Below are 26,207 nucleotides of genomic sequence, written 5' to 3'. Positions count from 1 at the left end.
GTACGAGGCTCATTCTGGGATGGTGCTTCACATGCCGAACATAGACCAGCGAGGTGTGGCATCGTGTTCATGGCAGAGATGAACCCACACGGAAACACGGCACCAAATTACAACCTTTGTCTGCAGAAATGTCTGGAACTCTGTGAGGAGGCGAGGAAGAGGAGGTTTGACTCGTCAGTGACGTCAGGGACACGATGTGACTTTTACATCTCGTTAGAGGTCAAAAAACAACATATATCTGGAGAAATATTAAAGATTTGATTGTTATCGTTTGAACATAATGTTTGTTTCATCACATTCACTGTCCTCTATATGTTTTCAGCGAATGTAAAAGTTCTGCAAAGTTAAAAAACTTAAAGATTAGATGGTTTTCATATAAGTTAACGTCTCGGTCATCGCTCAGTTATTACATCCCAACGCTCTGCGGAGCTTCTTCCTGTCACATGGTGTAAACTCGTCATCACACCAGTAGATTCTGCTTTAGCTGTGAGGAAGAACTCAGTCGTTCTCCCCGGTGACGTAATTTAAATAATTCGCAACGATTCATTTTAACGAGCAACAGAAAACTGGAGAAATGGGAAACGTCCAGTGGCGTAACTTTCTATATCTTAAAATATATTTTCTGTTAATTATTTTTCTAAACTTAAGATTGAAAATTCAGTCTCGAGTGTGTGTGTGTGTGTGTGGGGGAGCAGTTAACACAACAATGTCAACACAATGGGCACAAGAAGCTGTTTGAGAACTTTGAGACGCTGCTGCTGAATATTTAAAATGTCATTAGTCTTCGCTGCGAGCGCCACAAGTTAGAATCCGTTCACTTTTATTCATTTGGACGTTTTTAAATTTCAAAACTCTGACAAATTAAAAACCGACTTGGACACAAGTGAGTGAATTAATGTGTATTTAGTTTTGTAACGTGTGTGATGTGTGTGATGTGAGTCTGTTGAGAAGCTGTGAAGGTTTGTGTTACTGAGTGGAAACCTGAGTGTTCAGGTCTCTGGTTCATGCTGTGGCATTATTGATGCAGGAGCTCATGGACGAGCGATCAAGAAGCAGCAATTAAACACAAGTATGCATGACGGGTACGACTGGACACACACACAGACACACACACAGACACACACACACACACACACACACACACAGTCACCTTTCACTGTCCAGCTCTGCAGTGTTGATGTCTCCAGATCATTATTTCATTCAGAAACTAAACAAGAAACCACAAACCTGGAGGTTCCACACTTCTATGTTTTAGTTTTACAATCTGCTTCCTGTTCACATCAACATGCACGTGCACAGTGAACGTTAATGGTCACATAACATGCGTCTTAATGAACGGAGGTTATTCCTGATACGTTTTAGTTTTAAAATAATAATAATCTAATGATATTTAACAAAACAAACCTTTTCCTCCTTGTTTGTTAGTCGTCGTCGTTTCTCTGTTCTCGTCTGAACGGAGATATTTAGTAAAACGCAGGGGAAAGAAATCAGTTTGTATAAAATCCTCAGTCACGCTGAATAAAACCAAAGCACAGAGCAGGTGTGTTTCACTGTTTATTTCACCACTAACAGTCATGTGTAATAAGGAGCTGACTGGTGTTACGATGCAGCCACAGAACATCCCATCGTTTTTCTTGCTGTCGCCTCACAGCTGCTGAAGAAGCTTCGCCGATCACACGACATGAATTAGCGACACAGGATATATGTTGGTGTCTGGACACAGCTAACGGCTAAAGCCACAGTCTCCTCTGGGTGTTACAAAGGTTTTTTTACTTTTCACACAAAGTCAAACATGTACGATGTGACATCACGACGGCCCCACGCAAATACTGAGCGGTGTGTTTACTCGAGGGAAGATCTTGAATTAATGTTTTCCTCTCGGTCTCGTCCGTGCAGCTCTTGGAACCAGAGAGAACAGATCACACACATATTCACCAGGAGCCACTTCCAGGACGTAATGAGTGAACTAAGGATTAAAATAGTTCATCTTTATGTCTCGGAGATTATTAAACAAAAGCTTGGACTCAGACGTTCAGAACATAGACTGTAAATAAAGATAAACACCCACCTCCTCCAAGTTAGTGGACGGGACATGGGTCAAACAAACAAAGAAATCAAAGTACACGTTAGAAACATTTTTTCTTAAAGATGATTTCTGTCATTTTAGGTAGTTCTGATCACACAGTGTTTCTGATAAGTTTGGGTTTTTTTTCGATGATATAAAAACAAGATGGCTCCGCTCTTCCATCACCACTACACAGACTCTGGCTTCAAATAAAGTGCACGTGTATCCAGGGTAGTTTAGCTTCATTCCTGTTCTACGAGAGGAAGTACAGCACATCTGACGTAAAATGTATTTTTCTCTAGTAAAACTTTGCTGATCGATCCAGAAACACTTCATTGACTTTGTAGATCGTAGTTCTCTGTTGTTCTGACTCATGTTTGTGTCCCTGGTGGATTTTTCCTTATCAAACCCATTTCTACTACAAGCAAATCGTTTCTGAAGTTTAACCTCGATACAAACTCAAGGTTTTACTTGTTTGTGATGTTTTTTTAGGGAAAGAAGCCAAACTCATGTTTTTAAAGGGGCATTCCACCAATTTCACACATTAAATAAACTTTAGTTTAGCAAGAGGCAGGAAAGTCTGATTACAAACGCTGTCAAGTTGCATTGTGGGAAATGTAGGATACTGATTTTGACCTATCAGGGTGTATCCGTCTCTCCTGCTTCAGTTTTCTTTACAGAGGAGCGGACTAAATTGTTGGAACACACCTTTAATCAAGCAAGTGCCCAGAATCTCGGTGTTTTGCTCTGATGTGATGTTGCTGTGACGACGCTGCACTGAATCTGAATCTGAATCTGGATCTGAATCTGGATCTGAATCTGTTCCCTGTGCTTTAAACCAGAGGTTCCCAGCCTGGAGGTCGTGACCCCTGAAGCTCAGAAACATCCATAACGTGTGATGATGAGATGAGATCGACATCACTCTCATGTCACGTGAATGTGAAGCTACAGCCGACAGCGTGTGTAGTTTCTATAAGAGATGTTAAAGGCTGATAGATCCACTAAACATCCACTGACTGAGCTGCAGAGACAGAACAGGTACCACATGTTTTTATCTCTAACACTAAACCAACACGACTCTTTGTGCTTCAGAGACTTTACATCTACACTGAGGACGATGTGAAGTGTCGACTGTGCTGAGGGAAACGGATCAGAGACGTTTACATGGACACCGACGATCTGACTGTTGATTAGGAAGTTGACATGAGCTGGTCGGGTTCAGACTCACAACGTCTGTCGGGCCTGGTTCGTTTTCTCTTGGGCTCAGACGGGATCAGACCGAAAACTGCAACTAATGTGGGAATACTCCACATCTTAATGTGATTATTGATTATTCCTATATGAGCTTATTCAAGTTAAAGTGATCGGAAAACGCTGTTTGCATGTAAGTGCGACGGAGTATTAGGGCGACTTTAAGGAAATGAAGATCTGAGATTTGTAGAATAAAGTTGTAAATGTACAAGAATAAAATACATTAACGAGAATAATGTTAGAGGGTGAATATCAGAAGATCAACTTTGTGAAAATTACTTGATTCTTGTTAAATTACGACTTTATTCTAGTAATATTATGACTTTTTTGGTAGTATTACAGCTTTGTTTAAGTAAAATTACAACTTACAACTTTTTCTTGTAAAGAAAAGACATTTTTCTCATAATATCACGACTTTACTCGTAATTCTATTGTCTTAATCTGAGAATATCGGTGTCCATGTAAACTCCTGATCACAATATTTGCCGTTTTTCTTTCCTAATCTGATAAAACTTAAGGATTTCTACAAATTGAAATGATGATTTTTGGTACGACACTGAACTGATGCTGCTTCTTTGTGTGTCTGACTGAACGAGCTTGGACAGCATGTGTGTGTGTCTGACCTGTGTGTGTGTGTGTGTGTGTGTGTGTGTGTGTGTGTGTGTGTGTGTGTGTGTGTGTGTGTGTGTGTGCGTGTGTGTGTGTGTGTGTGTGTGTGTGATGACATCAGACTGTCCTGTGCGTTGACCTTTTTAAAGGGAAACTTTCCGTTTGAAACCTCTCAGCCTCAGCTCTTATCAGCGCTCTGTGATCAGATCTGTGTAAACCAGTTTGAGGACTACACAATACTGCTTTAATACTCTTCGAGGCTAATTCTCCTAACACGTGGTCTAGTTTGTTGCCTCTCCACACGGAGGTCAAAGGTCAGCGGTGGAGCAGCACCCCCTCCTAGCTTATTGTGCAACGACTACATACAGAAATTATTGCTATAGAATTACAGTGTCCGTACTGAGGTGCGTTTTGAGGAAGGAAGACCATCTCCCCCTTTCGACCAACACTGATTTCTCGGCCCCTGAGTTTGTGGCTCTTGCGTTCGAGTCCAAAGTTACACCAGCGACTCGCACACAGGCGGGTTGTCGGAGTCCTGGCTGTGCATGGAGCTCAGGCCTGTGTCCGAGTCGTCGTCGTTGGTGCTGCAGGCCTTGGACAGTCCTCTGGCCTGCTCCACCCAGCCGCTGCTCTTCTCTGAGGGGGCAGCTTCAGTGTCAGCGCTCCCTGCCCCCAGCTGCTCCTCAGCACCATCACCCACCGAGCCCTCCAGCTGCTCCATGTCCATGCTCTCCACCCGGGCCAGCAGCTCCAGCAGCTCGCTCTCCTTGGTCTCCCAGAGTGCCAGACTCAGGTCCAAGTCCCCCCTGATGGAGTCCAGGTCTGTCTTCAGCCTCAGGCCGATGTACAGACTCGTGTCCAGCTGTGTCTTGATCCTCTCCTCCTCCAGCAGGACCTCGTCCTCGGACTGACTCTCAGCATCTGGCTCCACAGCTGGAGCGGCGGACGCGGCGCGGCTCGTCTCCTCCGCGGCGCCCTCCGCGTCCTCGGCTCCTCTCTCCTCCCGCCGCCGCGTCATCCAGCGGCGGTTCAGCTCCTCCTGGATCTCCCCGGTGATGCACTCCACCAGCGCCTCCCGCTCCGTCAGCTCCTCCTGCAGCCGCACCACCTCCTCGCAGCGGCGCGCGTACTCCTCGAACTGCGCCAGCGCCTCCGCGGTGCAGCGCGCGTCCTGACAGTCCGGGCCGGCGGCCGCGGGGTCCGCCGCCGCGTCCACCATGTATGTGTCCTGCACATAGTTCACCCCGTGTCTCTGGATGCGGTCGAAGTGCACTTTGGTCTCGTAGCGCTCGATCTCCCGGTCCAGCTCCTTGACCCGCTGGACCTGCTGCCGGATGGTGTGGTCCTGGGAGATCACCAGGTGCACCAGGGTCTCCATCTTCTCCACGGAGCCCTGGTCCTTGCACACGGTGTGCTCCTTCTTCTTGTTCATCTTGTCCAGCTTCCTGAAAGCCTTGCGCACGATGCGCCGCTGCTTCTCCTGGGACAGGTTGGCTGCGGCGGCCGCGGCGGTCCAGCAGCTCTTGGCGGTTCCCTTCAGCCCGGCGCCCGGACCCCCGCTGTCCCGGCTCTGGACCACCCGGGCCTCGGCGCTGCGGGGCCCGTTGTTGGGCAGCGACGCGTCGGTCTTCACCAGGACGAAGCGGACGTTCTCCTGCTCGTCTCCCCAGGCGCTCCACAGCCGCAGGATCTTGGTCTTGTTCGGTAGGGTCCTCTCGAAGCCCCGCCACTTCTCCACCAAGCAGTAGGACTGCGGGGACCCGGACAGCATCGCGGCGGAGGTGCCCTGCTGCAGGTTCTGGTCCTCCAGCAGAACCTTCACCACGTCGGCGCAGGTGGTTCGCTTCGTCAGGCCGGAGACCAGCTTCTCCTCCCGGCATACCCACACGGAGACCTTCCCCTCCTCCGGCTCCATCTCCGGGAGAAAAAAGTTTACGTGGTGACTCAGAAAGTTACACAGACAAGAACAGTCTTTAGATTCCAGAGTCCGTTTGGAGTTGATTTAAACATAATGATCCATCATCGACGCGTAAAATTCATCCACAACAAAACTCCGCGCTGCGTAAAGTTCCCACTGTGACGCGCTCACAATCCGTCAGGTCCGTGAAGAACCAGCAGCGACGTCTCCACAACCATTACATCCATGTATCTCCTCGCTGTTCCCGGGCTGCCTGCCGGGGCCTCATCCCTCTCTGTACCCGGCAGAGTGAGCTCCGGCCGGCGCACTGCTCCGGAGAGGAGGAGGAAGAGGAGGAGGAGGAGGAGAGGAGAGGAGAGGTGCGTCCTGGTGACGGGACAGACTGAGTCTGCTGCGGGACAAGCAGGAGGAGGCTGAGGGCTGAGACACGCCCCCTCCGTCTCTCTACCAGCCTCTCTCTCTGCTACACACACACACACACCCACACACACACACACACACACTCAGACACACACACCCACACCCACACACTCAGACACACACAAAATGTATAATAGTTTACAGGTATCAGAATCATTCCAGATTACCGAACCATGCCCGGCTGTTGTTTGATGTGTGTGTGTGTGTGTGTGTGTGTGTGTGTGTGTGTGTGTGTGTGTGTGTGATAACAGTCTTAAGGTCACACACTAGTGGGAAAGTCAAGACTCTCAATCAGAACTCGACCGATATTTCCAGGACTGTTGCAGATATCAGATATCAGATATTGTTATCAAACCCTCACGAGAGACAAATCTAACTGAATCTGTTTTAATCATAAACTTTAATGTGAGTTACAATAGATAGAAAGAAAACTCAAATACAACCAATTTTATATATAGAACTTGAATCAAGAACATTGACATATTCTTAAAGTGAAACATAATAGTTTCCGAGGACAACAGGATTCAGGATGAGCCGAGACACAGATCCACCCCCCCCTCCAGCTGAAACCTCTGGGTTGACTCTGCAGCAGCAGCATTGTTGTGCAGCTTCGTCTCATAATCCCCGTCACAGCCGAACGTTTCAGGCTCAGATGGATTGAGCGTGAAAGCAGAAGGAAAATCCATCTATTACACCCGCAGAGTTCTGATCTCACACAGAGTCTGAGTCCATAATCTGCTCTTTCACCACCGAATATCAAACTCATAAAGGGATTTGTTCGTTTATTTATTTATCTATCTGCATTAAGAGTGCTTTGTTGTGTGTTGTGTGTGTGTGTGTGTGTGTGTGTGTGTGTGTGTGTGTGTGTGTGACATTAATGGAGTTCATCCCCCAGCAGCCACCATTAGTGCGTTTGTGTTCTGTAACCTCAGCTCAGTGATGCACAAAACCACGTTTGTTGGTCAAATAACTGCTCTGAAAAACATCTGGGAAGACACACTAATGCCTGTGTGTGTGTGTGTGTGTGTGTGTGTGTGTGTGTGTGTGTGCGTGCTGCTCTGAGTAATACTGTATGTTTGTGTCTGCACACACACACACACACAGAGAGAGAGAGAGAGAGAGCGTGGCGTGCAGCAGATCTGGATAAAGAGGATCAGTCCGTCAGTGTCTGGGATGTGAGATAACACCGAATGTTGTTTTTTTTCCCTATCTTTGATCTCATTTCCTGTGATGTCATCATTTCCGTGTGACCCACAGTTAAAGGTTAAAGGTTCGAAAGAAAGAACGACAACACAAACACAGAATCGTTGATTTGAAATAGATTTAAAATAGACGGTTTATTTAATTAGACTCTTTAGGAATTAAAACATAAAATGTAAATTAAATTGACACAGAGGTGAAATAATTCCTTTCTCTTAATAACCACTGAATATCAGGGATGTTAATTTGAATAATTACATGAAAACTATGCTTTGTTGATGATTGGTGAATAGATGGGTGAATCTTTGGGAGTATGGCTCCCCCTGGTGTTCAGACAACATACTGCACGGTTCGAGCCACATTAATCTTTATTTACCTCATTTATACAAAATGATTTTAGAAGTTTTCAGACAGTTTCTCTCGGTGGAAACAAGATGAAGGATTCCTGATCCACTGGGAAGTTTCCAAAAGGATTTGTTTGAAGATGCGTAATCTCCTCGACCGGGTTTTCATCCCTGTTTGTTTGTTTTTCAGGATTATGCAAAAACTACAGATTCCCATGAAACTTGGTGGGAGGATGTTTATGGGTTAGAGAAGAACCCAGTGAAGTTTAATGAGGATCTGGACATTCTTTAATATTGTAAGATATTTTATGTTTTTAAAAAATGTACGTTGAATAATTCATGGATCTTAATTTGAAAGAATCCGCCAAATTAAGGAAAGTGGTAGTTATGAGTTTGGGAAATTTGATGCAGCTTGATTGGATTTAAAGAGGCTTTTGGGTCTTGGTGCAGGTTCGAGCTCCACTGAGCCACATTCCAGTTTGTTGATTTGTTTGTCAGCAGAATTCAACAAAAACTTTTATCTCCTTCTTGTTGATTTCTTCGACTATAATTCATAAATCTTCATGAAAGAAATCTGACATATTTAGGGGACTGACATGAGTGAAAATCTGATTTAAATGTGGTTTAGATTTGGTTGTACAATAATACATTTTGACAAAAATCTGGACAAACAAAGTGGATCCAAGAATTTCATTTATTACTTTCTTGGAATACCAGGTCCTTGGTGAATTCTCTTGTAGAGATTCACTGACTGAATGCTTGTGATGCGCCTTCGTTCCCCGAGGACCAACGAGTGAAGACAAACGCCCGGAGCACAGTTTGGAACTGACCATTTATTTAAACTGAATAGCATATGCGTACAAAGTCTCTACAAAGCTAGAAAATATCTAACATACTTTTAGCCATGAGGGGAGAAAAGAAACGTTACAAAGCAAAGATCAGACCCTGTGCGGAACCAACGGACACACATCACTAGCTTCTGGATTTCTCCTAAATGTTCTCTGTTCTTCGCAAAATAGGATAAACATTAGAATATCAAAGATATACACAACATCTGTAATAAACGTTATTGTCACCTTTATACAAAGCACCTTATCAAAAACCCTCAGTGCACACACACGCACGCACACGCACACGCACACACACACACACACACGTGTTGCACGTGCACCGGAGTGGAAAGATTCAAGGCCATTTTTGGAATTGATTACAGACAGAATTCCTGTGCCACGCGAGGTTCGGAAAAAGAAGATAAATATCCAACTTGCACGTACGAGAAAACGTTGACAAACACGGACGACGATGATTCAGAAACTCGGCGGGTTTGAAACCTTCTGAGCGACTTCCAGGCGAAACGTTGACGCTGCTTCCTGTGGGACTTTTGTTTCAGCAGATTCTCTAGTTGACGTTTAACAGAAAAGTCCTAAAGTTGAGTTTATCACAGTTTCCAGTGGCCTTCTCGCAGGGTTCCTTCACTCTGACCATTACAACGTGTCCATGTTCATTAAAGGAGACATATTCAGCGTCTTATTTTTTCATTTGTGTTACGACTGTAAAAGGTTTTCATTTCCTCAGACTGTCCATCGCTGCTGCTCCTCTTTTCAGCCTCTGTCTCAAACACCTGGTTTGAGCTCCTGTCTCTTTAAGGCCCCGACGGACAAACTGAAAAAGCCTCATATGTCTCCTTCAATGAAGAAATTAACCTAATTCCATTCATTGTAGTTTAGTTGTTTTAATTTAGTTTGTTTTACTTCTTTACAGTTTCACAGCTCAGGAGCTGCGGCTGCTTCTCGTCCGGTTTCGTAGACGTTTCTCTTTTTTTTTGGCAGAAGCTTGTAAGTTACTCTGACTTGTAATAAATCGACTTGTCTTTGGTAAGCAGGTGGTAAATGATATCCAAACAGAGGCTCGTTATTGCAGACGCAGCCGCTCCGAGGCCGCGCGTTAGATTCCCACGTACGTGCTACGTGCGACAAACAGGAAACCGCTGCGGGCGTGAGACGAGACTCTGGGAAAGCTGAAGGCCGGAGGAAATTGAAAAAAAGGTTTTTTTTCGGATGTTTTGCTGAAACACAGAGAGACGCTCACACGGGTCTTCAGACAAATAGAGTGAAACTAAAGCGAGTTGGGACGATGGCAGGTCGGAATAGTTTTAGGCACAAAGGTAGAAAGTCCTCGGAGTCAGATGTGAGTCTTCACTCGTGAAGACCAAGTGTTCGACAGCTGGTCGCTCGGACTGAACATGGCTCGTTTCAAATGGTTCAACAACGTGTTCCTGGATGTTTGGACACAGAAAGAATCACAACATCTGTCTCTTCACTGTTCATTCATCACTATAACACATGGAAACATCTGGGCCTCATTCGTTAAGACGCAAACATACATTTCTTGTTATCTTCAGTTTACAAATGAGATGTTGGAAAGTTATTCCTTTGAGTTTAAATAAGTTACGTTTTCCTTCGAGCAGATGATTTATCTACAGACGTTAGAACGAGTCTGTTGCATTTAATGAATGAGGCTCCGTCACGTACGAACGTTTTCATGAATCACGTAGGAAAACGTAAACAGCTTAAATGTCGTGAACAGGAACGTGTCTCAGTGACGTTCAGATGGTTTCGGACGGCGACAGCATGTGATTTCCCAAAACTACGTGATTCTGTATATTCACTGAAATCTTCTTCTACCCGACGTCTACAACAACAAATCATCAGGAGTAAGAAACGTGTTTCCAACCGAAGGCACTGACACCTGCTACGCTTCCACCTACAGGGTTTTTGGTTTGTGTTTCATAAATTACTTTTATGCTGACGTGGCGTCGTGGACAAGGAGGAAACCAGTCCTCCGCTGATTAAAGGGAACCGTGTCCTTAAAAACAATAAAGTCCTCCAGAGCGGGAATCGAACACTGGACGAGTCCCGACGTGGAAAACAGGACAACCTTCGATTTAAATATGGACGTAAAACAACATTTCAGTCTCCAACACCTGCGTCAGTGTGACTGTACATAAAGATGGACGACATGACTTGATCACCCCCTGGTGGCTGCCTGGAGTACAGGTCCAAAAAAAACCCTGCCTCCTCGATGTTAGCAGACGGGACGTGGACGAAATCACACACTGGATAAAAAGATGGACGACAAGACGACTCCCAGCAAGTGAAGCCAAAGCGTTGCTGGTTTGTTTCCATCGCCCCCTGGTGGCTGGCTACATCCTCCAGGTTAGCAGATGGGGCATGGACCAAATTCCAAAGGTCAAAGTTCATGTCAAATAAATGTTTCTCAAAAGATGTTTTCTGTCATTTTCATTGGTTCTTATCAGACAGATTCCATGTTCATGAGACTGACTCGTGATTGGTCGAGGGCGCTCATCCCCTCGCTGCCACTCCACAATCAGACGCCGGCTCCACGTGACGTCACAGACAGAAGACGGCAGCGTTCACGTCCCGGGTTTGAGCCGCTTCAGCTTCTTGTTAGCACAACAGGAGGAAGTAGAGACGCGTTGTCCATCTTCAGTTACAGCCCGTGTTGTGTTAAAGCTCGAGTTTCGCTGGTAGAAGAATTCTGAACGAAGTTAAATTTGAGGATCAGAGGTTTATTTTAACCGAACGTTTCCTCCAACACCAGGAAGGACGTTAGAGTCACAGTGTTTTTTTCAAATGGACCGAACACATTTTTACTCAAAGTTATAATCCTCAAAACACGTCTTTGGCTCAGATAGCGTATGTGATCCAATGTTAACGTAATAATTTATATATAACTGTAGAGATGTACTAAGTGAGTGCTGACGCTAACACACGTTTTCCTACTTGAGGAAAGAGAAGGTCACAGGAAACACGATGCATTCGTCGCCATCCGCTAAATCGACCGGGACGGAAATCTTGAGGATTATAACTCCAACAGGGTCTTGACTCATTTATTCATTTACTTATTTTATTCATCTCTCGTCACCTGTTGCACAAATACCTGAATTTTTTTTTCAATTTTCACTTATATTTCACTTCTTATTGACATAATTTTTTTTAGATAGTGATCCTGGATTTAAAATATAGTCTCTATGCTACTATCGATACACACTCTACCCAAAGGTTAGAAGTTCTTCTTGTTTTTGTTTTTTGTTTTTAAAGAAAAACATACAAAAGGTAGAAATTAGATTTTCTTTTCTTTGGGAGAAAAAAATCCTTTTATTTTTTCAGTTTTGTGCAAGAACGCAGCTTCACACGACTCGCGGTGGTTTCAGCCTCTGAACCGTGACCACGTGTTCGTATCGGTGATTCACAGGGTCTGACCTTCAGTGGGCGTCGAGACTCGGGCTGATAACACACACTTATTCCACAGGAGGGCGGGAAAGTTTTTCCTTTATCCCCCCCCCCTCTCTCTCTCTCTCACAGGACAGAAACACAAATCTGCTGAGTGAGAGAGAGGGGTGGGGGGAGCGAGAGAGAGAGTGTGGTCGGGAACCAATTAGCAGGAGACGTGACATCTCCTGATGAAATCTGAGTCAGGATGTTCTTGAAAAAAAAACTAATAAAAAAAAAACCCCAGGTCGATTTGAATGCGTTTCCATGGCTGCACTGTCACTGTGCTTTGTTTCCACTCAGCTAACGAGCGTCTAATATCCCGGTCCGAGTTAATATCTTGTGTGAAGATGCTCCTGTTGGGGGACGATTCTGCAGCAAAGATGATAATTAAGAAAACCATCCCTTTGTCCGGATTCTCCCAGAAGCCTCAGTGAGCGTGCAGCCATTTGAAGTCGAAGGCTGAGAGACGCCGTTAACCGCCCAAACAAAGGCCGTATGTGTGTGTCTGTGTGTGTGTGTGTGTGTGTGTGTCTGTGTGTCTCCTCTGTGTCTGTAAGTGTGTTATTCCTTGACGAGTCGATAGATGTGGTGCTGTGCTCCGTGTTCATTGTTGGACACCTCGAACACACACGCCATACACAGCAAGGTCTCCTGAGTGTCTCTGTTGCTCACCACCTGCACACACACACACACAGACACACACAGACACACACACACAGAGAGAAAAGAACAAAGTCAGCCGTTGTAAGTGCGTCTGCGTTCCCCTGCAGTGCGACACAGTGTGCGAGGTCCTCACCAGCAGAATAGTGAAGTTCTCCAACACACTGTTCATCATGTATTTCTCCGGCAGGTGCTTGAGCTTGTGGATGAAGTTGATCATGTATTCACACATGGGCGAGCGACTGATTCTGTAGACGAAGCGTCCGTTCTCAAACCTGGCGTACTCCGTCTGAGAGGAGGGGGGGGGGGGGAGAGAGAGAGAGAGAGAGAGAGAGGGGGGGGGGGGGGGGGGGGGGAGAGAGAGAGAGAGAGAGAGAGAGAGAGAGAGAGAGAGAGAGAGAGAGAGAGAGAGAGAGAGAGGAAGAGAGAGCACAAAGCATTATGGGAACAATCCGGGACAAAAAGACCAATTTCAACCTTTATTTTAAATTCCCTTTATTATTATTATGATATATGATATAATATAATCAAAATATATTATTATATATTATAATATATGTACTATAATCAGCAGGTAGTGACAAGGAGACAACCACGTTAAGATGGAAACAAGGTAGTGTTCAAATTAACTAAATATATATAGAACTGTGTCACGTGAAAACTTCTCTGACAAAAAAAATAAAGTAAAATAAAAGGTGAAAAGAAAACGATCACATGAAAGCAAGTCTATAAAAATGGGTTTAAAGAAGGTATTTAAAAGAACATTAATAAAATATTGATATTAGTCATTATTTTAAATATCGTATTGACATTTTTTAAATATTTAGTGTTATGTCTCATGTTCCTTAGTTCCGTGGTGGCTGCCAGAATTTAATTTAATATCACTTTCTGTGAGAAAAGTCTTTTATGAGTAAATTAAATATCGTCTTGTTTGATTTCAGTGACACAATGAAAACTTCCTGTCTCAACCCTGCATCATCGTGAGAAGCAGCGTCCTCACCTCCACCTTCTCCACCACCTGCTTGCCGAAGGAGCAGACCTTGGTGGAGCAGGTGATGGTCATGTTCTCCGAGCTCTCGTACTGGCTGCTGACGCCGTAGAACGCCGCAGGGTCGTCCTGCACGCTGTAATTCAGGTCCGCCTGGAAAACAGGGACCAGAGCTTTGTGATTAACGATAGAAGCTGGAAGAGATTATTAGAAATAATCAATAATCAATCACAGGAACAACATGACAACATGAGCACAGGCAAGGTTACCCAGCAGCACCCTCTGCTGGAAGCTCGGTCACATTACACGTGTTGCATCAACAGGTGGAGGCTGAATAATTATTATTAAACTAATATAACTAAAAACTAAGTGTTTTGTTTACAAATGAGAACAAAACCTCATCTGTCGCCTTCACTGGGGCAAAGAAATAATAATCCAGAGAGACATCAGCTGCTGTTTGTGTCGTAAACTGTATAAACTGAGACGCCTGTGATCTGCAGCGACACGTCAAATCACAGCGTCGGCAGAACGCTGAGGGGAAAAGGAACAGATACACGTGGGATGTGATCTGGATCTCTGAAAGTCCTTTGGTGTTCCGCAGCACCAACACACACACACACACACACACACACACACAAACACACACACACACATGCACACACAAACACACACACACACACACAGGTGGAGACGGGGGAGGAGGCAGGAGGTGAGCAGGTGTTCAAACAACGTGACGGTGCTTTCATCAACCCACCAACTCCACATCCCAGGTGGAAAGACATGAAACACACACACACACACACACACACACACACACACACACACAGACACACACACACACACCTGTAAGTGCAGACAAAGACGAGGCTCTGGGTGGAAAAACACAGGTACAGTACAACTCCACTCGTTCCCTGTATTTCTTTCTCATCACAGACGGATGTCGGTGTAGAACAGAATGAAAAGCGTTTCTCTTCTCACCCAGAACTTGATCAGGTAGAACGAGTTCTGCGGCCCCTTGCTGAACAGCTCCTTCAGGCCGCCCTTCTTCTCGGGGAACTTGTCGTAGATCTGCCTGATGTCCACGCACTCCAGCAGCGGGTCGCTGTAGGTCGGGCTGCTCTGGCTGATCTGGACAAACAGGTGCTTGTTGTACTGGAGGAAGAGGAAGAGGAAGAAGAGGAGGAAGAGGAAGAAGAGGAGGATGAGTTCAGAGGCGGAGAAGACTTTAAGGTTCAATCTTCTCATCTCACGTTTGGGAAGAAAACAAGTGACGATCAAAAGAACAGAAATTCCATTCAATAATACTTTTCAATATCAAAACTGTGATTTCGAAGGGTTAAGAAGTTACAGTATTTAATATGGAGTCACTTCATATATCTATATATAATATTGTTGTAGTATTTTATAAAATATGAACAAAATTTGTGATCGTATCTATAAAAATCTACCTGAAGCAGCTACTATGTAAAATCAAACTAAAAACTTTGTTGGATGCTGCTTTAGTTAAACCAAAAATTTGCTTCATATTTTTTTTAAATAATTACAATATATATTTGATAAAATAATTAGATCAATTTGACTGTAAAATCACAAAATCACAATTTTGACATTAAAAACAAAAGTTGCTAAGCCCTGAACATGAATCTAATTCCTGTAGTTTTGAACATCACATGTTTATTTGCCTTCCTGCCGACAGTTAAACCAAATATAAATAATATTATTTTCATGCTTCATGTGATTCCACATGTGATGAAACGTCGGCTTTTATATCGTTGGACAAACACTTTGTTTTCTAAACTAGAAGCAACAAGATGAATGTCAGCTGTCCGTTGGTCCGAGGCAGAGAAATGACGGAGAGAGCCGAGTGTGTCAGGAAGACGGATCGACTGAGCAGACGCAGAGATAGAGCTTCACAAAGGTTAGTCACACACACACACACACACAGGGACACACACACAGGGACACACACACAGGGACACACACACACACACACACGGACACAGACACACAAACACACACACACAGGCCTTTAACGCTGTTCTCTGCTGCAGGTTATCTGTCATCTTGCTTTATAGGACAACAGGGATTGTTTACTGTGTGTGTGCGTGTGTGTGTGCGTGTGTGCATGTGTGTGCGTGTGTGTGTGTCTGTTTGTGTGTGTGACTCACGGCCTCTTGGTCCCTCTGTGTCTCCAGGAAAGATGAAAACTCCACCAGTCGTAGTTTGGTGGTGCCGATGGAGCGACCCTGCCACGCCGGCTCTCTGTGTGTTTGGGCTGTAGCGGGGGGCTCGTAGGCTAGAGGACACACGGACACACACACAGACACACACAGACACACACAGACACACACACAGACACAGACACACACACAGAGTTAAACCTGGCTTCACCAATGCTGGAATTATTCTCTGCTGCTAATGTGCAGAATTTCACACCCGTCGAGCGGAGGTGAGGTTAATGGGAGCAGATGTGACAGAGTGGGAACAGACTCAAAACTCATCGGCTCCGTTAACAGAAGCCTCCTCTCGTCGTTTAGCTTCCAGCTTCTGTTTCTAACGTCTGGTTTGAGTTCGATTTCCAGCCCTGACGTCAATAAGTCAACAATGAAACACCAACAACGGGGGGAAGTCAAGGGACAAGTTCAATTCCCACATCGTAGTATTTGTCCGTTGTGTTTGTGTTGTAGTAAGCGATGTGGTCATGTGGCCAGATGTGGTGACGGAAAACCACTGTGACGCTAACAGCTAGTCAGGGTAGCCAGATGGGAAATGATGGAAGTAACACAGGCTTAAAACAGTATAAAAATCCCCCCCCCCCGATCACTGCCCGTGCTGGAGAGTGAAATTATCGTACAAATCGGATAATTATCGTACATCTGGCTGCAGCTAGTTTAGCACGTAAATCACAGAGGAGGCTAATAACCAGCAGCTAACAACAACGGCCACCTTCCCATCAAATAAAGATATTATTCACTCTTCCTGCACAGATTTAGCATTAAATCTAAATAATTGCACCAATATCTAAACTAAAAATCCACACGCCGTAGAGCAGTGGTTCCCAAATCAGACGTTGGGTTTGATGATCTGCAGAAAGCAACAAGCATATTTTAGCCATAATGCAGAAGACTGGGGGGGATAATGAAGGTCATGAGTCTCTGGCTCCTTTATTCTGTGGATCTGGGGCTGAAAGGTTTTAGTTTCTCTAACTTCTTTAACGCTGTAGCAGAAATATACAATCTGACAATTCTTAATAATTCATCTTAATGTCTGTCCAACTTCTCTGAGTCAGAGCTTTATTCACCACAGGGGACGTAAGAAAAGTCAAGACTCCTCACTCTCTGTCTTTCTGACCTCTTCACAAGACAAACCTCCAAACACACTGGAGATGTCTGGCGCCAGGACGGAGTCAAAACCCTCCCTGTAGAGCGACAGCGGCCTAAGTGCCGGGGGAGTGGGCGGCATGTCCGCTGCACAGACAGCAGACAATCCTCTCACCTGTGATGGTGGTGGTCCCTGCTGTCTGCACGTTGTAGGCCTGCTGAGAGAACGGCTTGATGCTGGAGGGGGGACAGGGACAAACGGGGGAGAAGTGAACAGGCTGAAAGCAGAAGAGACACAGTCACATTGTCCCCACGTCGTTCAGGGAGGAATTCTGTGTCTTGTATGAACAGGAGCAGGAGCACGGAAGGTCAAGAGCATCTGGGAGTTCAGTAAGAGCTGCTTCATCCCCTCATCATCATCATCATCATCATCATCATCATCATCATCATCATCACATGGTCGTGTAACAGCGATGCAAGACACGTCCATCTTTATATACACCAAACGTTAAGATGATGACGGTAACGAGATAATGCGAATAAAATCTAAATCCACCTACTCCATTTTTATATATATATATATATATATAAATAAATATATATATCCATATAAATATATATATATATATATATATTTATTTAACCATAAGCTGTGACACATTTAAAACTGAAAGTCAGTAACACAGTCATGAGGGTGTTTGAGGTGACTCACTCTTCTGTGGCGGAGCTGGACTGTCCCCCAGGAATCATCCCCTGCCACAGCTGAGAACACACACAGACACACACACACACACGCACACACAGACACACACACGCACGCACACGCACACACACACACACACACACACACACACACACACACACACACACACAATGAATACACTGAAGCGAGGCTGCAAACCTTGAAGCTCTCTAGTTTGTAAAGAAAAATGTCATTAATCATGTCATTGTGTTTCCTGTATTATATATTATATATTATATATTATATATTATATATTATATATTATATATTATATATTATATATTATATATTATATATTTTCTATCCACAGTGTTGTTGTTACCTGTGCGTTGCCGGGGAAGCTGGCTCGTACTATTCCAGGCAGCAGTTTGCTGTGGATGGCGGTGGCGGAGACGATCTGGGCCGAGGACATGGAGGAGATGCTCTGCAGAGCTTTGTCCTTGGCGCCCTGGTCCTGCACGTGGACACAAAACACCATCGTCATCATCGTCATCATCATCATCATCATCATCATCATCATCATTATTGTCCTGCTCTTACAGACGAACGCAGGGAGACGTGAGAAGCAGGACATTCTTGAAATAACTGGAATTATTGAAACTGATGAATCTAAAATGCAGCAGACAATCAAAGCTCGAGGGGGAAACTCAAACTGTCGTCTCCTGATGTTTTAGGATTTCACAGATTTACATTCACAGTAAAATATGGAGCAGCTCATGTTAAACAAAGAGGAGAAACAGTAGCTCTTAGAAATTAGAATAATTTACAAGAAGAACATCAGCTGTATTGAAGAAGACTTGAAACTTGAGATTTACACATAAAGTGTTTACCGACGTTCTAAGTAGACAAGGATGCTGAAAGTGGGGGTGCTGGGGGGGCTGCAGCACCCCCCATTGGCGAGGGGCTGTAACTGCAAGGCTAAAAATTGACTAAACATGTAAATTAAAAAAAATTAAAAAAGATTACAGAGCAGTAGGCTTAATATTTAGTTTTTTTAAGAGATTTGATTAAAATCTTGAATATTCAGAGTATTTCCTGTCTCATGCACGGATGTAGAACGTGATTGGACCGTGGGTTAGATCTGTCTCAGGCTGTTAAAGCTTTTTAAAACAGTGACTTTCAGCCGAGTCACACTGACCTGTTGACTTGTGCTGTGACGTCTGAACTCGTCAGGAGCGTGAAAGCAGCGAACAGCTGATTGAAACAGAATTACAGCCTCTGCAATAGCTGGAGATTCATTCTAATTGGCAGCTTCACTCAAGTTAATTAGGGCTGAAAGAAAACCTCTGCTCCCGGGGGGGGGACGTGGTAACGTTATCAGAGGGAATCAAGTTGGATTTTAACACTAAACACCAGGAACCATGTGGGTTGGACAGCTTCCTGCCCCCCCCCCTGACATGACAGACCTGTGGTAATGTGGTGTTTATGGTAAATATACATGTGTAGGTATATAATCCATTTAAAACTCCTTTTTACCTTTATGTTTTCACCCCCGTTCATTTGTTTGTCTGTTGCTATGGTTGAGAGCAAAATTACACAAAACACTGCTCAACAGATGGGAGGACGTGGAATCACTCAGGGAAGCAGCCGTTACACTTTAATAGAGATTTGGATCTGGGGGGGCGGATCCACAAATGTATTTTTTCACTTTCTTTAATATTGAGAGATTTTAAAAAACATTTTCACCAGGAAATAAATCCTGGATATTGATGAAATCAGACATTCAGGGGACCGACATGTGTAATTTGCTGCAGCCTGATTGAATTTATTCGTTTGCAGGACATTTTGAAGAGGATTTGGATTAAACATGCGGATCTAGGATTGTTTTTCCACCTTTATTTAACGTGAGATAGAGCGTTAGCGGAGAGACGGCTTGTCCGAGCTTCCTTCTGGTTTCGATAATTGACTATAAAAGGATTATATTTTTCTTTTCATCAACAAATCCCACGAAAAGACTGAAAATTATCGTGTTAATTAGTTCTAATCCTCACTGATCTGATGTGTTTGTTACTAAAACACTGGAAATGTAAAAAAAAACACCAGAAAATAAAGAACCGACTAAATTAAAAATTAAAAATTGATCTGGATTATAACACCTTTTACCTTTAGTTTGGACTGAAACTCCCTGGATTTTCTTCTCGCTAAGACCTGGATGTGACTGGATACCTGGAGGAGAGGAAGAGGAAGAGGAAGAGCGCCAATTAAAAAGAGAGGAGAGAAAGGAGACAGGAAAAGAAGGGGAGATGAAGGAGGAGAGGAGAGGAGAGAAAGAGGGTAAGAGAAGGGGGAGTTGGAGGGTAGAGACGAGAGGAGGAAGGACTAAACAGTGAGTTGCCATGGTTATGAAAAGACTGTTGCCACACTGGAAGGGCGCGCGCACACACACACACACACTCACACTCACACACACACACACACACACACACACACACACACACACACACACACACTCCCCTGACAACAGTGAATAGAACCATCTATGTTCATCTTTGGAGAGAAGACACCTGGGAACACAGGCCAAGAACTGAGATATTAAGATCAACACACTGTGAAACTACATGTGATGTTAAATCACCTCAACATATTTATATCTTCTGCTCTTCAGCGATGTCGTTAAATCTTAGGAATAGGAAATAGAAGATATTCTAGTAATAGTGATATTCTATTCTCTGTATGTCTCATGGAATCATTTACCATAACTTGTGTTTTACATTTCTACTTTGTTAAGTGAAAGAACAACACAAGAGAAATGTCTTAGATAGATATATTATATTATATTATAATCATATATCATGATCATTTTTAATGGATGAATCTTTTAACCGACGCCCTGACAGATTTCCACAGACTCTCATTGGTTGATCATTTAAGATCATTGTCTCCTTGACGAGTTCCCTTCACCAAGAGGTTGTGTGTTCACGCCTGTTTGTCTGACTGTCGGCAAGATTACACAAAAACCACCAGACGCATTTCCACAGAACAAACAGACGCTACAGGTTCAGGGAAGAACCCATACAATTTTACAGTGTGAGATAAGACACAGTTTCATTAATTCCTCATGGGATAATTCATGAATCTTGATTTTAGACTGATATCTGTGATTGTGTGCTTCTATCTCGATTGGAGCTGAACTCTACTGAGAAACATTCCAGTTCGTCAGCAAGATTATTCAAAAACTACCCCAAAAAAAAAAATCCTGATTTGGATTAATGTGCTGATCCGGGATTACATCTTTTCACTTTCTTTAACATGGCGAGAGAGAGCGTCGGCACAGGAAGCGTCTTTCAGTTCCGATAATCGACGGTTCATTAGTTAAAGGACTTTTCATGAAAAGACCCGAACGCACACGTTAGTTCTCAGTTTCTTTTCAGATAAAACAGGTCACAACAGTTCAGCGTTATAGTTTTTAACGTTACTGAAACTGTAAAAGCCAAACGGCTCTACTTTAATCACTTAAAAAGTTTCTTCTGATTTCATGTTGTCTTTCTTTGACCAAACTGGACCAGGGATCATTTCCTTTTTGTGATTCAAAGCACACGTTGGTTTTCTTACCTGTTTCCTCGTCCGCGTCTTGCCTGTTCGCAGTTTGATGTATCTGGCTATCAGCTCGTTTCGGCCTGGAGGAGAAAAGACACAGGGACGTGTTGATGAAAACATTCTGCACGTTGCTTTCTCTCTCAACACAAACACACACTCTCACACACACTCTCACACACAGACACACACAAACACACACGTGAACACTCATTTGGACGATCTTTCTTTCTCACAAACCATCACAAGCAGAAATCATATGACCCCGACAAACAACTTAGTGCCTGATTTAGTGCTGTTGACCCAGCGACCTTGTGACGATACCCCTGTTGAGCCCACTACTCATGTGCACACACACACACACACACACACACACACACACGAAAATCACACACGCCATGGCCCTGAATACACATGACCCAACAATACAGGCATTCATGCAGACTGGCTGTCCCCTGATTAAAGGAACCAGCAGGCCAGCTGTACCCATGCTTACGTGTGTGTGTGTGTGTGTGTGTGTGTGTGTGTGTGTGTGTGTGTGTGTGTGTGTGTGTGTGTGTGTGTGTGTGTGTGTGTGTGTGTATGCACCCATGCACCCATGCACACTCACACTCACACACACTTACAATGCTGAATAATTCAACCCATTCAATAGGGAGCACAGCAGACTCAGCATGACCTGGCTAGTATAGATTAGTCGGCGGGAGGAAGACGGGGAGAGAAAAGAGAAGCAGAAAACCTCGGTGTTACATCCAGAGAACCTGTTACAGAGACGAGGCTTTGTTCGGTTGCGTGTGTGTGTGTCTGTGTGTATCCAACGCCGCACAAAACACAGATTAGTTAACAGATTAACGGAGCCGCTCTGCAGAGGCCTCTTAAGAACGACCCGGGGTCCGGACTCCGGAGTCGCAAACATTCAAAGACGGTTTTGAATAATCACGTGAAATGAAATGAGAAGTTATTTTTTTTTCCACAGTTCTGTGGCTTCGGTTCGCTTCGGGTTTCGTCTTTTCTGTTGCGACCAAGTGGAAAAGCAGAGTGAGGCCAGCTGGCCAACTGATGGTCAAGATCAGCACAAAGCCAAACCTCTACACACACTAACCACATGGCTCACAACAATAGGCCTAACTAACCAGCAGATGGTGTGTGCGTGTGTGTGTGTGTGTGTGTGTGTGTGTGTGTGTGTGTGTGTGTGTGTGTGTGTGTGTGTGTGTGTGTGTGCGTGCGTGTGTGTGTGCTCTGACCACTCTCACTGAGATAGGGAGCTTAGAGTGATAAAATCTACAGCTCCTCATGCAGGTGTTTTCCTTCTAGCAATCAAAAGCTGCGACTGACGACAGCAACACACACACACACTCACACACACACAAGTATATACATGCATGAGTGCCAACACACACACACACACACAGACACACACAAACACACAGAGTGGGTCCTGGCTGCGGAGGCTGACATCTGACTCCAGAGGGGCCAGCTGGTCTTTCTAGGAGGCTTAACGGTGAATTATCATCCTTCACTAACCCTGCGGCACACATCCCTCACTCCCCCCCCACCACCCACCTCTTTCTCAAAAACTCTCCAGTACACACACACACAGACACACACCCTCCCTCCCCTCGCCCTTCCATCCATCCTCTGTTCTGGCTGTTCCCTTTTTTCCCCACCTCTGTCCCCTCTCGTAGTGAATGGGCTTCCCTTCTGCTCCCCTCCCTCTCTTTCCTCTCTTTCTCTACTTGCCCAGTGAAAGTCTTCAAGGCCAAAGTCAGATGGTCATTAACTGTGACGAACAGCCCCCCCCCCCCCCCCCCCCCCGCCCCCTCTCTACCCGGCTGTAGCTGCAGATATTGAGGAAAGGCGACGCTCTGGAACTACACTTATTTACATCGATTTGCTCCATTCACTCTCATGTAAGAGGATCCACACGGGACACTGTGATAAAATGAAAAAGGTGATTCAGTTTGCGGCGGACGTGCGTGTAAATTCCAAATGAGGTGACGAGACGCAGAGATTCATATGAAATGAAACTCTGTGCACGAGGCAGAGTCCATGTAGACGCCACGCTGGAAACAAATTATCATCTAATTCCTCACTTGTCATAGAGCGAGCGCTGAAACTCCGACGAGAACAAATAACCACTTAGCGAATAAGCGCTTTTGTACCGATTTTCCTTTTTTTTCCTCCTCCCCGTCCTCTGGACAGAAGCCGCAGTAGTTTACCGACCGCTCGTCACACACGGTCGGTCCAGTGATTAAGAGCTTCAGCTGCTTTAAAGAACAACTCAAACCCTTTCAGAGGAAGGTCAGAGCCTCGCTGACTGTGCTCGCTAACAAGGCTGCAGTGGAGTGCCCTGCATTGTTGTGTTCCCCGGGAAGACCTCAGAGACCACGGGGGCCGAACTCTGGTCCCGCCGCCCGACCTCGGTAGCGCCGGTTTGGGCCTTTAATTGTTTTCTCGGCTCTTTGTTTTTCTTTCAGGTACAGTCTGAGATCACCGCGGCGCCTGATAACCACGCAGTTAATCATTGGTTTGCCGTCATCGATTCCTTTCAAAGAATAACTGAACCCTGGGAATCTTTAGTGGAGCAGGTGGTGACGTCACCTCCGCAGTCGACCTCACAAACACTGAAGCTCTGTTCTTCAATACTCGGCTGTAACTTAACTGTACAAGTTCCCTGTCCAAGTTCGATATCTGATATCTGTTAGTTTACATTGCACACGGTTCTATTTTCTGTACTTCCTTGTGCTTATATTGTATTTTTTACTTCACGTTTCCCTTTTTGCTGCTGTAACACGCCCTCTGATCGTCCATAAGCAGTTTTTAATCTCTTCTTAGACATTTGTTCTGGTTTAATCTTTTACTTCTCTTCATTGTTTTATGTACAGCACATTAAGAAACTTGATTTGACTCTTGAAACGCCGTCGGATCGCAGACGGGAAACAAACAGAACCTGCAGCTCCGATGACGAATGTGATAAAACACCTTCACTTAGAGGAAATAAAATGATTTTCACTCGGCTGTAACGTGGGCGTGTTTCAAACAACCTGATTGAAACACGTGAATAAGACTCGTACTGAAGATGTTCGAGGGATATTTGTCGTCTGTGTCAACGCTCCAGTTCCTCCATTAACACACAGAGTAGGCTGTAGGCTTCACATCTGTTTTCAACATGTCCCTGATCCGCAGCTTAAGAGGCAGCGAAGGTTCAATACCATTTAAACGACTTTCACATTTGTCCGGTGGATCCATACGATGTGTCTGTAGGGGACAAAGCCACTGCCCATTACTTTTCTACCTCTGATGTACCTTTGCCAAGGATAATAGCTCCATTATTCACCTTTTCATTCTCTCTGCCTTTGACATGCATCCATTTATGAATCCTCCACTCTTCTCTCCTGCTAAGTTCGTCTCGGCACTTTCGAACATTTTCCTTCTTTTATATTTCGGTCCATTTCCCCCTGTAACCAGTGGGGGGTATTTTAAGACCCACATAAGTCCCCTTCCCTTCAGGTGTCACCTCGTTCCTTTCTGTCGGACGACTCACCTGACAATCATTTTTTTAAATTAATGTGACGCCCAAGAAAAACGTAAAACTGCCTTTAATGACTGAATGGAAATAACACCGACCGACGCTGTGTGCGTACGGCGCAGGAAGCTTTGTCCAGTAGAACAAACATCACTGTGTTTGTTTAGCGAAAGAAAAAAATCCCTGTTTCCCAAAAGTCAAATAAAACTGAATGCAGGAAATAAAAAAAATGTGATTTCACAACAGAAACAGAACAGAAAATAACAGACCAGACACAGCTTCATAATTGGGGCTTGGACAGATGTTTGAGTGACGGTTTAAAACCCCCTCGGTCTCGACGCCCCTCCCCTCTCGCCGTCTCTGCTCTGCCTCTGAAAACAGACACAGTCTAACGTAATTAGGGCCCCGATGATAAACATGTCAACAACCCCGGACACAGAGTCAACACGCTAAGCAAACGGCAAACCAACATGCCACAGAGGCCGAGGACAGGAAGAGACCCGCTGATCAACAGGAGTTTCAGTTTGTCAGTGTATCAGGGAGGGCGGGGGGGGGGGGTATTAGTAAATTACTGCGTACGTCTAAAAGTATGTGGCCAGTCACTGACGATCACAGACGAGGACGTGTAGGCAGATTGTTTCTATTCACCTGCAGACAAAAGCAGACGTCAGTGGGTTTTTTCACCGGTGGAAAAGAGGATGAACACTAATGTGTCTAAATGGAGAAGTTCAACAATTAGAAAACGGTTTGAACTCTTCACAAAAAGCGTTTGTGCAGAAATCCATCAAGGCTCCGAGGTAAAACATCGTCGAGGGCACACGAGGAGTCGAATATTAAAAAGGTATTTAATACTATGAAACCTAAAAGTCAGAGCAGTGAAGTAATCATGAGAGTGAACTCTGAGAGAGAGAGAGAGAGAGAGAGGGAGGGAGAGAGAGAGAGAGAGAGAGAGAGAGGGAGGGAGGCACAGCTGGTGGCAGCCAGAGGACCATCTGTTCATCACTTTATTAGTTCACTCACACACACACACACACACACACACACACACACACACACACACACACACACACACACTCACTCAGGCACCTACAGCCTCTACTTCCTCTCTCTCTCTCTTTTACACGTTATATCTCCGAGTCTCCGACCGTCCACGCTCTAACCCTCAAGTCTCTCACACGCCACAGCGAACATTTCCGCAGCTCGACCAATCACACGGTGCGGAGACGTTACATTCTAGCACAACGCGCAACGTGCCAATTAGCGACTAGCGATCAAAGCCATTCGCACCCTTAACACATGGTTCCGCACTAAATGTATAAATACACTAACAAGTGT

At 44.8% G+C, this 26,207-nt stretch overlaps 2 protein-coding genes and 1 long non-coding RNA gene across 3 annotated transcripts in view; all 3 read right to left on the bottom strand.

Moving 5' to 3' along the window:
- Positions 1-4,016: 4,016 nt before the first annotated feature.
- rassf10a (Ras association domain family member 10a) lies at positions 4,017-6,273 on the bottom strand. The gene is made up of 2 exons (XM_034589148.1): positions 4,156-6,273; positions 4,017-4,102 (listed from the first exon to the last, which is right to left on the bottom strand). The coding sequence occupies exon 1, from the start codon at positions 5,838-5,840 to the stop codon at positions 4,422-4,424; it is 1,419 nt and encodes a 472-aa protein (XP_034445039.1). The 5' UTR covers positions 5,841-6,273; the 3' UTR covers positions 4,017-4,102; positions 4,156-4,421.
- Positions 4,023-6,537, bottom strand: LOC117763759. Its single transcript, XR_004614212.1, has 3 exons — positions 6,527-6,537; positions 6,341-6,345; positions 4,023-4,109 (listed from the first exon to the last, which is right to left on the bottom strand). It is a non-coding gene; the product is annotated as an uncharacterized LOC117763759 (long non-coding RNA).
- Positions 6,538-12,393: 5,856 nt separating this feature from the next.
- Positions 12,394-26,207, bottom strand: part of tead1a (TEA domain family member 1a) — a 30,850-nt gene continuing 17,036 nt past the window's right edge. Inside the window, exons 3-12 of the mRNA XM_034589149.1 lie at positions 21,365-21,429; positions 19,916-19,978; positions 18,135-18,266; positions 17,783-17,832; positions 17,246-17,307; positions 15,919-16,046; positions 14,729-14,902; positions 13,763-13,903; positions 12,899-13,051; positions 12,394-12,777 (exon numbers count right to left, since the gene is read on the bottom strand). Coding sequence (XP_034445040.1) covers positions 12,664-12,777; positions 12,899-13,051; positions 13,763-13,903; positions 14,729-14,902; positions 15,919-16,046; positions 17,246-17,307; positions 17,783-17,832; positions 18,135-18,266; positions 19,916-19,978; positions 21,365-21,429 — 1,082 coding nt within the window. The 3' untranslated portion in view covers positions 12,394-12,663. The remainder of the gene's footprint in view (positions 12,778-12,898; positions 13,052-13,762; positions 13,904-14,728; positions 14,903-15,918; positions 16,047-17,245; positions 17,308-17,782; positions 17,833-18,134; positions 18,267-19,915; positions 19,979-21,364; positions 21,430-26,207) is intronic.

The sequence above is a fragment of the Hippoglossus hippoglossus genome, chromosome 6 (assembly GCF_009819705.1).
Source record: "Hippoglossus hippoglossus isolate fHipHip1 chromosome 6, fHipHip1.pri, whole genome shotgun sequence".
Taxonomy (NCBI): domain Eukaryota; kingdom Metazoa; phylum Chordata; class Actinopteri; order Pleuronectiformes; family Pleuronectidae; genus Hippoglossus; species Hippoglossus hippoglossus.
This window is presented reverse-complemented; position numbering and strand designations above follow the sequence as displayed.

Excerpts from the sequence above, each read along its gene's own strand:
- rassf10a (XM_034589148.1), bottom strand. The coding sequence starts at position 5,840 with ATGGAGCCGGAGGAGGGGAAGGTCTCCGTGTGGGTATGCCGGGAGGAG.